This window comes from Haliotis rufescens, unplaced genomic scaffold, assembly GCF_023055435.1.
Source record: "Haliotis rufescens isolate VD_foot unplaced genomic scaffold, xgHalRufe1.0.p SCAF_19, whole genome shotgun sequence".
NCBI lineage: Eukaryota > Metazoa > Mollusca > Gastropoda > Lepetellida > Haliotidae > Haliotis > Haliotis rufescens.
This window is the reverse complement of record NW_025963879.1, coordinates 23,240,977-23,259,109: the sequence shown is the minus strand read 5'-3', so window position 1 is coordinate 23,259,109 and position 18,133 is coordinate 23,240,977. Positions and strand designations below refer to the sequence as shown.

Here is an 18,133-nt window from a genome sequence, read left to right as displayed (position 1 = left end):
TCAAGAACTTTGTCAAATTATTTTTCAAAGCGTAGTCTGGAATGGAAGTTAGCCAGTTTGAAACTAGTACCATACAGCCCAGAGTCTAACCAACCGATTTATTAGGGAGCCTCTTACAACCAACACAGGTTACTGGGGACCCATTCTAACCCAGAAAGCCCACGGGAGGACCTGGTCAAGGATCCAGTTATATCAGTCAGGTGCATGTCCACACTTCTCACCTGGTCCTGGTCAAGCACCTGCTTCTGTCGGATGTCCTGGTCCTGGACTTGCTCATCATCGGTGCCGTCCATGACGGCGGCCTGGTCTGACAGCTCCAAGAGTTGTTGTATAACAGTTTCATTGAGACTCTTGGCTTCTTCTGCACCAACTCGTCTCACTTCTACCTGAGTTGGCAAATCCTAAACAGAAGAGGGTTTGTGTAATGTATGTATATCATAACTTGGAAATTCAGGTTTAGCTCAATCATTCCAATTACTAGACATTTGGTACAGACAGATCTGTTTTTGTTTCATCTTAGAATCCTGTAAAAGCAATTTGCAATCGGAATCTTGAGTACCCCCAATAATGTACCCCCAATAATGTCCTGGACAACAGAGGAAACATCTCACCCAAATGCACCTCCGCTCCACACAGGCGCACGAAGCACATGACCAAACCGGTAACTCGTCACTCTCTCTTTTTCTCCTATCTAACAATCCAAAAACACATCAGTGGATCGGATTTCCAGAAACATCCTTCCATAATTGAGTGAGTGAGTTGGGTTTAACGCGGCTTTGAACAGTATTCCAGTTATATCACGGCGTGTCAGCTTAATGTTTACCACTTCGGTGAAACCCACGAGCCTGGGTATGGTGCTGACAAACCTAGAAACACAATCGGGGCGAACTGGAATTCGAACCCACAATCATAGGTTTCTTGCGTGCCCCAGGGATGCAACTCTGCACAGCGAATCGCGACCCCTTAGACAACTGGGCCATCCGTGCCCCCCCCTTCCATAACTGCAGCCAAATGGATGTCAGTGGTGGGATAGTAAACAACCAATCAGGTTGTCCGGGAAGTTGATTTTAGGCAATGAAATCCCATCGCAAGCACAGGAAAGCTTTCTAGTGCAGAGTACATTCGAAGTGGAATCTGTTTACTTCTAATTCATGAATCTATCTCACTCGAACAGCTGTCATGAGAGCGAAAAGAAAGTCAGTTTTAAACATGATGCGTTCAAACTCCTTCTCGGGAAGTGGCTCATAATCAGACAAAGTTAGATAAGTAGCTAAGGTAGAACCCTAAGCTTACGTGGCAACTGGAGATGGTAGGTATTCAGCAATTTGTTATGGAGAAGCAGTAGCAGGTTTAGAAATATCATGTGTTCAACAGTAGGCCTCAAAAGCCTTCCACTTTCGGTCAGACAGGGACTTGGTTGAAGATCTATGAGCCTGGAAAATGATCTTGGCTACCTTTCTGGAGTAACCCTTGCAACAAGGGATTTCTGTGAATGAGCCAGATGCACAGATTGAGGCTTGCCGGCGACGAGTGGAGCAACGGGGAGTGAGGTTGAAGAAGGTCGTCCCTTAGTGGTAGATGATGAAATCTTCTGTCTGCAAGTTGGATGAGTGTGGCCAATGGGCAGTGTGAGGTGACTGGTGGATGTTATCTCCTGCAGGACCCATGGTAGAACACCGGTCGGGGAACGGCATAAGCGTGTAGGCCCTCACACGAGATTGCTCATGTGTCATGGTCCCAAGCCTGAGGTTGGGGGATATGAGATATGAACCGGGAAAGCTGAGTATTGAAGCGGGCTGCAAAAAGATCGACGTTGGGACACGGAAATAACAAGCAAATACCTTGAAAGATCCTTGGATGTTGGCACCATACCGTGGGAGACGGTTTGTCGGGTCAGGACAGGTAGGCGGCTAAGATGTTGGGGATATGTTTCGCCCTAAACTTGAATATTGTGAGTCGATGAATTGAAAAAAGTCAAGTGCCAGAGACACTAGTAACATCAAGTTGGAGGAGCCCATCTTGTTTACGTACCAGACAACGGATAGGTTGTCTGACTGGATCATCAGACTGGGGGCACAAATTAGTGTTGCCCAATGTGACACTGCTTTGAACTCTAAGTTATTTCTTTGAGAGACAACCGCCCTGTCACTTGTAGTTCCTGACAAAGAGCTCCCCATCCCTTGGAAGAGTAGATGTAGTGTCAGGATAAACAGCCACATGGAGACTCATTTGCAGACGTTCGACGGTACAAGCAGCCATTGGAGATGTGGCCGTGGGTGATTCGTCATGGAGCTTAGAACCTGACAATCGTCATTCTGAAGGTAGGGCTTGAGAAAACACGGAATTGGTCGCTGGAATTGTCTCTCCTGTTGAAAGTCTGTGCAGACGTCAGGAGACCACGAAGTTGTTGCCCTAGACACGGAATGAGTAACTGAGTGCCAATGGAACAAGGTGTTGAATCGATCGCAACAATCCTGGGGCAGGAACTTCTTGCCTTGCAAGTGTCGAACGGGGCTCCGATAAACTGAAGACGTTGATTGGGAATCCTTTATGATTTTTTTGCGTTGACCAGCCAGCCGAGTGGATGAAAAAGAAATTGAGATGCAGAAGAATAACCAGATCTTCACTGGCCTGAATGCCGTCGTCGATGTTGCATTCGAAGATGATGCCTGGAATGTGTAGGAATTGGACGATGGGCTTGGTGAGGTGCGTAAATAGCCACGGGGCCAAAGAAATTCCAAATGGGAGAACCTTCCATTAGCAATGGCGGACGAGGAAAATAAACCTGACGAAGGGAAAATTAAACAGGAAAACAGCATTATCAGTACCCCGCCATGGAGCACATTACACTTTTGTTTGTTCATATAGTAGTGAATATAACTTATAAACAAGAGTCCAATAAAGGCTAAAGAAGAGACTGGCACTTGGGCCACTTTATGTCATCAGAAAAAATAATTAAATGTGAAATTAATATACACAAAAATTGTCAATGCAAGAGAATAACCACTCTATATTATCCACCTGATTATCCGAAAGATTCTACTTGGTGTAAAGGGCAAAAGAGCTGTGAAAATAATATGAATGGACCACTGAAAATCAGTTGTGACACCAGGTATTCGCAAAAAGGGTAAAGGAAATGTAACAACCAAACAACAATGTCATACCAACTCATCAACGACAATTTTGACACTGGTAGGTGGGTCAACCTGTAAATTAACCAAAGATCATGTAACTATAACAAACGACCTGAAAGAAGAACACACTTAAGTACCTTTCATAAATTTTTTTATTTTACATTATTTTTGTAATGATTTCAAAGTGTAAGCACTTGCTTTTTGTGCTACATGGTAGCTACGCCACTAATAAGCATGAAAACTATCATTCATGTAACTTCAGTAGTTCTGAGAAAACTTGTCCCAATTTCAGGCAGTATGCATTAACTGAAAAGCACAGAGCAAGGGCCATAACTCTGTAGAAACTCATTTGAGATCATGACCAGTAACATCAGTGTGTATAATCTCTTTCCTCTGACTTACACAGGTTTTGATAAAATTTGTCCCCGTTGAGAAGCAGCCGGTCAGACGGATGAACTCCATCCCATAATAATCATTAGATATGATGTTTAGAATAGTAAAGAATACAATCCAAGCAAACATCTTTATTGAAAAAAAGGTTAATTTTGAACGGATGGCTTGGATTATGAAGCCCAGAAAAAAATTCCCAACTAGACAGATGGCGAGTTACGAATTGCCGGCCTTGATCACGTGGCTCTGGTACACCTCTGCGGATCAGGGGCAATTGGGTGAGATGTTTTCTCTGTTCTCTGGGAAAACAGGACAAGAAGTTTCCACTACCTTTCGAAAATGAGAGGCGATAAGCAATTCGTATGAGTCAGGATAAGTTAAATTGAAAGTTCAACCCTGAATCCAAAATATATATCTACAATTTATGAATTAAATGAATCACATGTGTTCATGAAAAACAAAGAAGGTAAAATTAATTGGCAAAATATTACAGTTACATAACTGAACAAAGTATTCATTGAAGTTTGCTATTTCAAGGAACATGAATGACATTACACATTAAAGCATAACTTCTGTGAACATATGAGGCTTGTGACTTACTGATGAATACTGATCACTGGAATCAACAATATTGATACAATGGATTCTCAACATATATAGATAAGGAAAATTATTGCCAGCATCTCACAAACAACACACAGCAATGGCAGTGAAATAGGTTCTTGTAGGACATACCGATGTGTCGGAGTGCGCCCTGCTAATGTGGGCGTTTAGGCTCCCCAGTTTCTTGAAGACACAGCTGCACTCTTCACACTCAAAAGTTGGTCGACTTCCATCTTTGGCAATATTGTGCACACGCTGAAATAAGGAAAAAACTCTTGATTTGATCTTGCTACAATTCAACTGTTCAATAATTTTACATTAACTTGTATATCTATATACTTATCCTATCTCACACTATGCATTTTCTTCCTTCTTCTTTCGATCATTATGAGGAAACGTGCTTGAACAAAGTTTCCAGCTTCTGAAAACATTTTACCTGAACACATCCCAGCATCACCATGGTCACCACCTAAACATACTGTAATCCTGTGCATGTGATGTTACATGACTTGATCACATGACTATCTCTGCCACATCATTCTCTTCCTTAGAGCTGACAGGCAAGAGGAGCTGTGATGCGGGATGGTTGGGAGGGCAAATAGCGTGTGAGATAGGATAAGTTTAAAAACTATATTTTAAACTTATCCTATCTCACACTGTGCATTTATCCCAAGGTTTGACAGGGGGCGCAGGTGTCCAAGACTGTATTAGACCACAACTGTGGGACATACATGAGAAAGCTGGTGCTGAACAGTGACGCAAACATTAAGCTATATAACTGCATAATAAGATATCATGAGTGGGTAAAAACACTATAACAGGCAATGTGACCACTTTATGCTTGTAGGAGGTAACATCATGAAATCAGGTATAATGTGTTATATGTTTTCATTTAGGACATTGTTTCATGAACGAACATTAACTGGGAAGCAAAGACTGTGCCGGAGTTCCAAAATAAGCCTCCACGATGGCGGACAGGGTGCAGCTGCTGTGCAAGGCCATAGTAGAGGCGATGGCTCTAGTCTCATGTGGATTGGATATGTCACAGGAGGAGGCAATCAAGCAAAGGCGTAGGCATGAAGGATGGTCGAGTGGAGCTACAGTTGAGACTGTGGTATGGGAAACTTTAGTGGTGGTCACCGTGGAAAGTGGGATGAAGAGTCTCCCTTCTAACCGGTGCCGCTGCATGGAGGTAGATGCAGAGAGCTCTAACCGGGGCATAAGGAGATGACTTCATGGTTATCTGGGTTCAGGATGGATGTCAGTGAAGGAATGGTAAACAACCGGCCTGGCTGAACCCGATGCCGATTCTTTGCAATGAAGTTGCAGCAAAGTAGATTTCTGACCAGTTGGACACAGCCAGAATGACCGCCAAGAATTGTAGGTTGTTGATATGAATTCTCATTTGGACCAGCGTCCTGCCATCTGTAGATCATGGAGGTGAGCCGCAATCCCACAGGCGAGGCGTCGATGAATAGGTGTTGGGTCGCAAACATTCGACTTCACTAGCCTCCACTGGAGATGCTGAAGTGATACCGGGAGGTTGATCGGGACCGGGCAGTTGTCATCCTGCAGGAAGGGCTTCAGGAAGCACTGGAATTGTTGGAACTGGAGTTGACCCCTTTCTGTGAGTGCTTGTGCCGACATCAGAAGACCTAGAAGCTGTTTGCCATTGGTGTAGAGGTAGCAACTGTCTGAGTGCCAATGGCACTAAACGTTGTATCTTCAACCACCTGTCTGGGTGAACAAACATCATGCCCTGTTTGGTTTTGAATAGAGCCCCGATGAACGGGAGACATTGAGTGGGAGTCATATTGGACTTCACGACATTCACAAGCCAGCCTAGCTAATGAAAAAGCTACTGTGTGAACTGTAGGTGTTGCACGAGGGTGTCTGGATCTGTGTGGGTTTGAATACAGTCGTCGATATATGCCTCGAGGATGATCTGTTGAACATGGAGGAACTTCATGATCGGAACTTTGATAATACAGGTAAAAAGCCAAGGGGCCTGAAGAAAAGCCGCTTCCATTGATAGTGGAGTGAACGGCCACAAAGAGACTCAGGCGCAAACATTCGAATTCACAAGCCACCACTGCAGATACGTGCAGATACGCATCATGCAGGAACAGACTGACCATGTGGTCCCTGGCGGGATAATTGTTTCAGTGTAGTGCGATGGATGTCAAGTGAAAACGTGGCAGGTACAGCACTTTGAACGTCTTCATGTTGAAGATCATATGGAGCTTCACACTGTCTTTCTTCGGGTCAAGAAAAATCGGTGAATAAAATTCTGGGGTACATGGGCTGGGACCAAGACAATCTATGGCTGGTTTTGGAAATCAACGTACAGGGAGCTGGCTGGCCGGATACTCCCTCTGACGGGGCGTGGAATCCCTGATAATGGCAATCGAAGGGGTCGGCCAGTATGGTCCAGTTTTCTGCCTACAGGAGTCTCTTCAATAGGCATGGCTGGGGACGGAAGGTCCCAGTTGTCCTGTAGCCGATGAGAGGAAGCCATGTTGTCCTTGGCGGCTGCAACCTCTGTTGCAAAAAGAACTGACACAATGATCTCATGGAGGTCATGCTGTGATGGGTTAAATTGAGGTCAATGGTGCTATTTATTTTGTTGTTCCTCGAGGTGCTTGCTCATCTCGGGTGATGTCATGGGCAACATATTGAATTCTGTTGGCGAACAGGTACGGGGTAGACCATGGCATTTGGTTCCCACTGGCAGTACTGGAGGAGACAGTACAGTGAAGAGGGGTGATGGTGCCAACATGATGAGAAATGAGATTCATGATGCCCAAAAATTTCTCGTGGATCAATGGGACGTACCTCTTATAAGGGTGTCTTGTCGTGAGGTTGACCTGTAGAACCTCAATCCTGTGAACGACAAGCCCGTGAATGTCAATCCATGGATCTGGAATGTTGATCCCTCATAGGCCATCCTTGGATGCTCGATCCCAAGAATGTTGTTCCTTCAAACAGCGATTCTTTGAATGACGATCCTTATCCAAGGTTTTTTCTTCCCACAGTTGGAGAGGGCGAATGTGCGGGATCGATCCCGGTGAAGAGAGTAATAGGGCAGGGGTAGTCAGGTGATCAAGTTGTGTAAGGTAACACACAGAGGAATACAGTGCACAACCCATTTGTTTGGGTGGTGACCATGGTGATGCTGGGATGTGTTCAGGTGAAATGATTTTAGAATCTGGAAACTTTGTTCAAGTACGTTTCCACATTAGGATCGAGAGAAGAAGGAAGCAATGCATGGTGTGAGATAGGATAAGTATAAAAATTATGGTTATTGAAAGTTTTCCTTGGCTTGTGACAAAACTAAGATGAGTGAATGGATGGTGCGAACAGTCAGCAATGTTCCTGCTATAGCACGTTGGCCTTTAAATAAAGAAATCTGGGACAGACAAATCAGTGGTGGTTGATATCACTATTACCAAACATGTTCCACCTACTTGACAACAGCCCGCATGTTTCCATACCTGTATATGTGCTCGCAGATTTCCTTTCTGAGCAAATGTCATGGGGCAGAATTCACACATGTGAGGTTTTTCTCCAGTGTGTTTGCTGGTGTGGATCTGTAGTGCTCCTTTCTGGTTGAAAGCCTTATTGCAGATCTTACATTTGAATGGACGCTCACCTAAAACAGTCCCATAGGAAAACATAAGTGCACACAGACTAAGCATTCTCCAACATCTCAATAACCTACCTGTGTATTCTCTCATGTGTCAGTAACCTACCTGTGAGTATTCTCCCATGTCTCAGTAACCTACCTGTGTTTATTCTCTCATGTCTCAGTAACCTACCTGTGTGTTTTCTCTCATGTCTTAGTAACCTACCTGTGTTTATTCTCTCATGTCTTAGTAACCTACCTGTGTTTATTCTCTCATGTCTCAGTAACCTACCTGTGTGTTTTCTCTCATGTCTTAGTAACCTACCTGTGTGTATTCTATCATGTCTCAGTAAACTACCTGTGTGTTTCTCTCATGTCTCAGTAACCTACCTGTGTGTTTTCTCTCATGTCTTAGTAACCTACCTGTGTGTATTCTATCATGTCTCAGTAACCTACCTGTGTGTTTCTCTCATGTCTCAGTAACCTACCTGTGTGTTTTCTCTCATGTCTTAGTAACCTACCTGTGTGTATTCTATCATGTCTCAGTAACCTACCTGTGTGTTTCTCTCATGTCTCAGTAACCTATATGTGTGTGTGTTTGTTTTGTTTGTTGTTTAACACCGCACTCAGCAATATTTCAGCTATATGAAGGCGGTCTGTAAATAATTGATTCTGGACCAGACAATCTAGTGATTGACAACATGAGCATCGATCCACACAATTGGGATCGATGACATGCATCAACCAAGTCAGTGAGTCTGACCACCCGATCCCATTAGTCGCCTCTTAAGACAAGCATAGTCACCTTTTACAGCAAGCATGGGATTCTACCCTGGATCTTCGCAGGCTTACCTGTGTGTATTCTATCATGTCTCAGTAGCCTACCTGTGTGTATTCTCTCATGTCTCAGCAGTTGACTGGGCTTCTGAAATGTCTTGGTGCAGTGTTTGCATTTATGATGGAAGGAAGAGCGATCGATGTTCCTCTTGTATGTTCGATGAGACAGAGACGCCCTGCAAACAATACCATCAAATAAACAACAAGTTAAATCACTGAGCTGGACAACCAATTTCATTTTTGTCACCTGAGTGAGTGAGTGAGTGAGTATGGTTTTACGCCTCTTTTAGCAATATTCCAGCAATATCACGGCGGGGGACACCAGAAATGGGCTTCACTCATAGTACCCATGTCAGGAATCAAACCCGGGTCTTCGGCGTGACAAGCCAACGCTTTAACCACTAGGCTACCCGACCGCCCTTGTCACCTGAAAAGCATTGGTTAATAGGGCTGATTCTAACACAGTATCCCAGTGGTGGATAAGATGTCGTGTAAACATGGTAAACAGCGGAATCAACTATAGAATTCATCGGATCATACTTGATTTTGTAATGCTGTTTCATGTGTTCCCTGAGCAGGGAGAGTTTGGAGAAGTCTTGGTTACACTGCCGACATGCATGCCGTCTTGCTCCCTCGTGTTCCTCTCGGTGTTCCTGCATGTGTCGATCCAGCTGACTCTGAAATCACATGGTGAGACAACACTACAGTACAACTACATGCTTTCCTACATCAGTGTATATTTACTGTATAAACAAATACCCCAACAATTGGTCTTCCCAGAGTTGAGTGGGTCAAGTTTAATGGGTATTTTAAATACACAGTATCATGTTGATGCAAGAGAAAGTCCACAATGTTGCAGGTTGTAGATGCAGCAGACAAACCATGGAGTATGATATGGGTGAATATGGGATACATTTCAACAATCATCTTCCCGAGGCAAGTGAGTTAACTGACTATGAAAGTCCAGTTTCCACCCTTGCCGAACTAGGCTGGTATTATGGAGTTACATTTTGGCTGGACTAACGAGTCTATGCATAGTCCAATCAAAATCGCGCACCGAAATCGAAATCCGGTTCGTAGAGTGTCATGCAGATTTCGGTCGACTGCAGGATTTGCAAAGCGTGTGCACCGCTAGCTCGTTGTCAACAGATATTTACTAAATCTTTTCATGTTTTTAATCAAGGTGCTCACGTGATTTGATGCACTTCGCGGTGTAAGACTCGTTTTATCACAATATAGATCTTGATTATCGATCAGATCGTCTTGACTGGGCGCCACCGTTTTGTTTGAAACAAATGCAAGTGATACGAGAGGTTGAATCTGATTGGTCAATAGGAGAGGCATAGCAAGGACATAACTCATAATAGCCACTGGTGGTGCTATGATCGAGCCCAGGATTTTCATTATTTGGAAAATATGGGATAACATGTTAAATAAATCTTTAGAGTAATAACCATATTTGAAGAAAACTCCATGGTAAGCATGCCAAGATTATTTTGTGGAACAGCACTGTGCATGAAAAGAATTGGCTTTATGGCTGCTTTGAACAATATTTTGTTGACATAAGAATGTACATGACATATATCCTGAAACCCAGGAGCTCTGATATGGGCATGACAAGCCAAGGGTCGCCATACAAGGCCAACTGAGGATTAAAACCTGTGATCAGCAGATCCTGGCAAAGGGACACAACTCTGCACAACTAATTGTAGAGCCTTTTAGCATATGTGTCCACTGTGGCCCGACAGATTGAAAACTGACAGTGGAAGGTGAATAAAGGTGGACAGTTTGTTCCAAACAGAAGCATGCATCACATAGAGGCAATGTTAATTTGGTTGTTTGTTGTTTAATGCTGCACTCAGGAATATTCTCATTCTGTAAATAATTAAGTCAGGACCAGACCATCCAGCGATTGACATGAGCCTTGATCTACACAATTAGGATACAATGACATGCATCAACCAAGTAAGCGAGCCTGACCATCTGATCCCGGTGGTCGCCTTTTACAACAATCATGGATTGTTGGAGACTAACTCTTACATAGATCTTCACATGGGGAACCAATGGTAGCCCTGCAATTTACCTGTACACTAAACTCGTCTCCACACTCCGGGCACATCAAGTTCTCCTCCTTCTCGTGCATCATAATGTGAGCTTTGAGACTGGCAACCCGCGAGAACTTCTTGTTGCACTCGGGACATGTGGGGACACTGTTCTCTGCCACGTGCGTGGCCTGGTGGAGGATGAGGTTGTCCTCCATGTTGAAGGACACAGGACACTGTAGACATCGAAATGGTTTGTCCTCATCGTGGGTTTTCATGTGACGCTGCAGCTGGTTCCATTTCTTGAAGATCTTGTCACACAGTTCACAGTTGAACGGGCCCTGTAATAGTTAAATTGGTTGCAGAAAACATCTGTATGTTTGGTCTGTGAATGTCACACTTACACTCTTTTTACAACATTCAAATTACTTTTCCATGACTTTTCCAGGGAATTATGCTAGTTTTTCCAGGATACTATATCAATAAAAATCACAACAAAAACTTGTAAACAAGTGAGGGAGTGAGTATGGTTTTATGTCGCTTTTAGCAATATTTCAGCAATATCATCCCAGGGGACACCAGAAAATGGGCTTGACACATTGTACCCATGTGGGGATTTGAACCAGGGTCTTCGGCGTGACAAGCCACCGTTTTAACCACTAGGCTACCCGACCGCCCCAGTGTAAACAAGGAAAAACGGACAATGGTTGAGTTTTATTTCTTTTTCTGTTGCTGATATATCACCAGAAACAAATTACACATACAAAAATATTATTTTTCTGACTTCATAACAATTTTCTATTTTCCAAAACTAGTCCAGGCTTGGAAAACTGAAACTCAAACTAAATGACTTTTCTGGGATTTCATGACCGGTAAGAAACCATGAAATGTTGCTGAATTAATACTGTGTATCAAAATATTTAAGATCATATTACCAATTGAAGGAATAATTATTTTTCGAGCTTAAACACAAATCCACAAGGTAAAAATATTTTGACATAAAAAAATAACTTTTCGAAATAATCTGCTTACCTTGCCAACAGGTGGTTTGATATCTGATTGCACATCAGCTGCACCGTTTGTTATCTGTGCAATGATTGGCTGTTCCAACACCACCTGTTCGAGGACACCCTGCTGAATGGCTTGGTAGACCTCGATGGTTTGGTGTGGCTCCAAGACCTGGTTGGCATCGAGCACTGTGTGCTCGATGAAAGTCATGGTGGCGCCCTCTGGGCCGCCATCTGTCATAACATGTACCGGCGTCGCATGGGTGATATACTGGGCATAATCTGCAACTGAAATTATAAAGGTTGAAAAAAACATACATGGTAAAACTGTTCATTTCTAAAAAGATTAAAACATTACCTAAAGCCTCAGAATTTATTCCTGAATTATGTTTTCATTGGGTGGTCTACTGTTGTGTAACTGTATATCATAATGCTAGTTTGTCATGTGGTGTTATGAGTGAGGTCAAATAGGGTTTGACGTCGCTTTAAAAATGATTGCACTTATTAGCAATGTGCATATATGTGTGTGTGTCTGCTTGTACAAGTCAGGACGAATGCCTGTTTTATGGTGCTAGCCCACTGAGATACCATGTCACTGTTTGTCATATCTTTCCACAGAAGAACAAACATTGCAAGAGAGCTTTTAGTATGGGCAGAGCAGAAAGTTTAAACAAAATAGAAAGAACTATTCGGCTTGGGTTGTTTCCTTGAAACGACAAATTAATGAGTTACTTGTCTGGCTACCGGTATATCACTGATTAACGGTAAAGTTCACTTATTACTGAAATGAAAACTCTTTTTCATAATTTTTTGGGAAAGAAATTGTGAGCTGCAAACAAAGAAATAAATTCAGAATTAAAAGGATAAATGCATTAGAGAGGCAGTGTAACAGATAAAGGGATGAAGTAACAATGTTATGAACTGCATTTAGGGGGAGCTTGGATCTCTTGGAAATCCATGTGCACCAACCATATCACTAAAACTAACAGAGGTATAAGCTGATTGACTTAACATACAGAGTTATCTCCCTTGTACAATTCATATCACAGATGCAAATATTTTTTAGGTCACATCTTGCATTCTGACAATATCGGGTGTGATTTACCAAGAATAAAGTGTTGCAGGTTGGGAACATTATTCTGAAAGTCCATCGATCGATTGCTTATAATTATCCACTGATTCGAGATCTACTGGTTGGTTGGTTGGTTTGTTGTTTAACGCCGCACTCAGCAATATTCCAACTATATAATGGTGGTCTGTAAATAATCGAGTCTCGGCCAGACAATCCAGTGATTAATGTCATGCGCATTGATCCACGCCATTGGTTTCGATGACATGCATCAACCAAGTCAGCGAGTCTGACCACCTGATCCCGTAAGTCGCTAGAGATCTACCGAGTCATTTTTGGTCACCTAGGCAGGGTTAGAAACTAACAGTTTTTGTCCACTAGTCCTTAAAATAATAACATATAGCAAAACCCTTAAAATGGGCCAATTTCTACTAGTCCTTAGGACACCTTTACTATTGGGCAGTTTGATAAGGACTACAGGACTAGTGCCAATTTCTAACGCTGCTAAGTCACTTTCATGTTGCTGATCCTTAATCCAAGTGATGGGGTTCAAATAATTCATAAAAACAACTAAAGTTGACACAAAAGTCGAACCTCCATAACTGAATGTCACAAATGTCAATTCAGAATTGCATCATTGCCTCATAGAAGTACTGTATGCCTGCTATTATGGTCTGTATTGAGGATTTGTTTAGTCACTATATGGCTGAAATAATGCTGATGCAACGTTAAATATTAACTCACTCACTAATAAGGATTTTCAACTTTTTACAAGACAAGTATCTTAAAGTTTGCAACTGTCATTCTCTTACGGTAATGGTAAATGGCATTTGTTTGCCAGTGTGTCCAGTACCTGTATGGAGGGAAGTCACTCAGTGTCAATATTTCCGTATAAAGGTACCATAAGTTTGACGTTTGGTGCTGCATTCAGCAATATTCCAGCTATACGATGGCAGGCTGTACATAATCAAGTATGGGCCAGACAATCCTGTGGTTGATATTGGAAGCAATGACCCACACCATCAGGGTACACTCACACACTAGCAACCAAGTCACCGAGTCTGACCACAGGATCCATTAAGTCGCCGCCTTGTGTGAGTGAGTGAGTGAGTGAGTGAGTGAGTGAGTTGGGTTTAACGCCGCTTTTAACAGTATTCCAGTTATATCACGGTGTGTCAGCTTCATGTGGGAGGAAAGCCCGAAGTGACACAGGTATCAGACGATTACCACTTCGGTGAAACCCACGAGCACGGGTATGGTGCTGACAAACCTAGAAACATAATCGGAGCGAACCGGGATTCGAACCCACGATCATAGGTTTCTGGCATGTCCAAGGGACGCAACTCTGCACAGCGAATCGCGGCGCTTTAGACGACTGGGCAACCCGTGCCCCCATGCCTTGTAAGACATGAATAGGCTGAATTTTGTATTATATACTTATACAAATACATGCATTAACATTCTATTATCAATTGATAATTTATTTGAATCTAATTTAATTGTCACACTTCAAATATATCTAGTAAGAATACTGATTTATTCATATTGTATACCCTTACAGGGGTAGAAACTAACATTTAGTTCACTAGTCCTTATAATAACATATAGCAAAACCCTTAAAAATGGTAAATTTCTACTAGTCCTTATGATACCTTAACTATTGGGCAGTGATTGAATTGACATGCAACATAGAGTTAATATTGTAATGTGGTTTGAGCATAGCCCTCTTTGATGTGCTTTATAATTCACTGATTTTACTAGAGAAAAACAGATTAGCACATTTTCAAGATTTTATCAATTTTTTACTTAGAAACTTAAGCATCATGCTTACATAAGGTATTTTTTTTTCTGGTAGTTTTATTTCCATCAATTGTAGTATTTATACAAAGTACTGAATAAAACATACCATAGGGAATTTAAAATATGTGTTAAAACAGATAAAGAAACATATGCAAAAAGACCCAGTGACTTGTAACAGTAAAATCACGTGAGAGCATTGTTTGACGACAGTCAGCGGTCTGTTCCACAAAGCAATCGTAGCACGTCAGTCATAAGTCTATGTTCAAGTATGGGAGTTACAATCATTAACACTACGCTACAATAGCTTTGAGGAATAGACCCCAGAACTGTGTCCGGTCAGTCAGGTCAGTCTGGAAATGATACTAAAAATGTTTGATGATGTGTTTTCAGTCAAATTTCAAAAACCAATTGGAAACTCTTTGATAAAACAATATTTTGTGGGCCTTTATCTTACAAAAATGTGTTGTGTCTTTTGTATAAACAGCTTCGCTAATATTAGCTAATGAATAAAGAGTGTGATAATATTCAACTTCAGATGACTTCAGAAAAGTCAAGATTTCATAACATTTTAGAGAAATGTGTGTATTTGCCTCTTTAGTGCATTTTCTCAGTCAGTCTGTTTACTTCTGTCTTAATGAATCTTTTTAATCATAACAGTTGGCTATAATCGAGACTGTGTACAATAACTGGCTACTATGATGGCACAAGTTTTATCAGTGATCACAAAACATTACGTTTCTTTGCAAAGGTGGCAACATTCTGCAAATCCAAGAATTCATTTCAATTCACTCAGTTGTTCAGAAGAGTACTGTATGTGAAATAATACAAAACAAAAATAGGAACAGGCTAAATGTGTTTCAAGTTTACAATGTTTGTGTGCTTTTGAAATTGTTTTATATGCTTGAAATAATGGTCCAAAGTGGTAAAAGCCAATCTTTCTGTCTCATCCACAGATGGTTAACACAATAACAAATAAATAAACACAAGGGATGTAAGGGGCATTTGGGTCTAGATATAGATCTAGCCAACATTGTACCATGTTTACCCTGACGAAGATTTTACTCCCCACCATGACTTCAACTCATGAACAATATATCTACCACTTCAAGACACACATTTCAGTAATGGCTCTGAGACAAATATGTGGGACAACCAATGCAACATGATATCTACGAAACATAGGAGTATTATGTGGGGAACTTTATTAACTTTTTCAATATGTCTTGTGTTCCGTGGGCAAAGCCGGCGCTTGAAGCAAGCACTTGAACGATCATACTCGATGTCCTCGGTTTGGGAGGAAAGAATATGGCCTCGGCAATGATATTAAAGTTTACACCATATTCTTGACTTTAAGGTAGATAACATTCACCACAGATCATTTCGCTAACATCCGCGGCGGTACAATGAGCCGAGGAACTAACTTAGGGAGTAGGAATACCTTCCCTCATGTATTGAAGCGTATTACTGCGCCAAGTATTTCGGGGCGAGTAAGAAGGTTGTGGAACTACACCCAAATTAACACGTTCTAACTAGGTCATCAACCATAGTTTGGATTACACTGTTCTTTACTTTAAGAAATGAAGTCTCATTGCGTCTGTTTAATCTTACCAGATACATTTTCAACCTGTATATGAGTTACAGGATGAGCTTCTATGGACATATTTTCGCCAAATTATAACCAAAATGGCGGTGATCAGTACGCTGACATCATAACGAGGCTCCATGGAGCTAGTGACCCGGATGTTGACAGATTGGTAATATTTGTCGGATCTTTTTCATTCAGTGCACGGTTCCTAAGCTTTGAGCTAATCCCATAGCATTGAAAGATTTGTAAAGACTAATTAACAGGAGGAGTAATTACAGCGGATACACAGAAGGCGTTTCTTTATGGAGGATTTTCTCCATCTCGAAGGACAAGAGGGTCATTATTACACGATAGGAACGACAAAATAGACACCCTACATGTTATATTCCGTTGTAATCACCACTTGGACTATTTTCACACCGGTGAACAGACAGCACAATAAGTGTGTGGGCGTCTTGTCAGGCAAATCTTTCTCGTGGGAAGCAAAATATAGTAAACACTTGTTTTGTATTGAACAAGTTGATTCTGTCGTAATGTTGAAGGTTCACTTGAAATCACATAGGCTAGATAAGCTTTTATGATATGTAATAGTTTATGCAGTAGATATGGTATAACGTTTTGTACACCGAAAAACAAGCAGGTGCTCATTTTTGGGTAATGTTCCATTTTACAGTGTCATTCGTTTCCGGCCTAATCTTCGAAGCTGTTGACAGTTATTACACAGCTGTCCTTTTTTTAAATATAATGCTTCATATCCTGAGGTCATATTTCTAATCAAATGACGAATTGTCTCCCCTGGAACGACCCGCCACGGGATTGAAGCAAAGGACGATGTAACTAATAATAATAACTCCCAGACTTTGGACTTAGCCGCTCTCTTGATTTTGTCGCCTGGGCGTACGTGGGGGAGAATATTTTATTTGTCATATTTATCTTATTTAAATGACACAAGGCACTGAAACATCACACAAACACAAAGAGATATATATCCATAAGGTTAAATGTGTGATAGAGGTGATAGGGAATATGTAGGTTCTAGGTAGCCTATTTGTTGCGATATGATTTTAAGGGAGAATTCCTTATTTTAGTGAACCGAGAAGTGAATTATTTATATTTGATATTCGATTGTTATAATTTAGCGCATAGATCTGGAATACCTCTCTGTGTTGCATTAAACAACAAATAAACGGTGCAAACAAACGAACTTGTTAGAAAGCAAATATTAGGACGCCAAGGAGCAGAAACCTCGCTATATATCATATTAACGCTAACCCATATTGTACTGTCGGAAAGTTGTTTGAGATGTTCAGCAATTTTCGCAACTACCCAACTGGTAAATATTCGTAAAACAGCATTCACTCATTGAATATCTGGACATTAAGTGCTATCGAACAACGTTCGACCCGTGAAGATCCGGGCTATAATAAGTCTGCAGCAACCCATGCTTGTTGTAAGAGGCGACTAACGGGATCGGGTGGTCAGGCTCGCCGACTTGGTTGAATGCATGTCATCGTATCCAAATTGCGTGGATCGATGCTCATGATGTCAATCACTGGATTGTCTGAATTATGCACAGACCGCCATCGTATGGCTGTAATAGTGCTGGTTGCGGCGTTAAACAACATACACTCTCTAACACCATTCACTCGCTGTTACTCTGTATCTGGGCAAAAAGCGCTGTCAAACAACATTCATCCACTTCTCTGGACAGAAATCAGTAGCTTTGATGCCGTTCCACGATATGCCCATAATGAGAATGTACTGAGAACGAATACATTTCTGCTCTGTTGGTGCATGTCTGCAACAACTCCAATTATATTCGTGTCGGTAGGGTTCTGTGATGCTTCTGATATCAATATGGTGTGACGTAAAATCACCCTGCTGGCTTGTCGTACAATTGAAGGGAGATAACCGGGACAAGCCATTGACGCTCGCTGACAAGATTATAAAGTACATTTCGATCAGTAATTATGAACTATTTTTCTTTTATTAAAAAGTCACATGTTTCGATAGGAAAGTCTAGTTTCCTTATATGAAAACA

General features: G+C 41.7%; 1 protein-coding gene across 2 annotated transcripts in view; it reads right to left on the bottom strand.

Moving 5' to 3' along the window:
* Positions 1-16,221, bottom strand: part of LOC124135340 (zinc finger protein 236-like) — a 33,748-nt gene extending 17,527 nt beyond the window's left edge. For both annotated transcript variants that reach the window (XM_046500621.2, XM_046500623.2), the window contains exons 1-8: positions 16,116-16,221; positions 11,664-11,926; positions 10,673-10,972; positions 9,130-9,266; positions 8,638-8,765; positions 7,622-7,779; positions 4,260-4,382; positions 222-401 (exon numbers count right to left, since the gene is read on the bottom strand). In XM_046500621.2, the coding sequence (XP_046356577.1) occupies positions 222-401; positions 4,260-4,382; positions 7,622-7,779; positions 8,638-8,765; positions 9,130-9,266; positions 10,673-10,972; positions 11,664-11,926; positions 16,116-16,167 (1,341 nt within the window). In that variant the 5' untranslated portion in view covers positions 16,168-16,221. The remainder of the gene's footprint in view (positions 1-221; positions 402-4,259; positions 4,383-7,621; positions 7,780-8,637; positions 8,766-9,129; positions 9,267-10,672; positions 10,973-11,663; positions 11,927-16,115) is intronic.
* Positions 16,222-18,133: the final 1,912 nt, after the last annotated feature.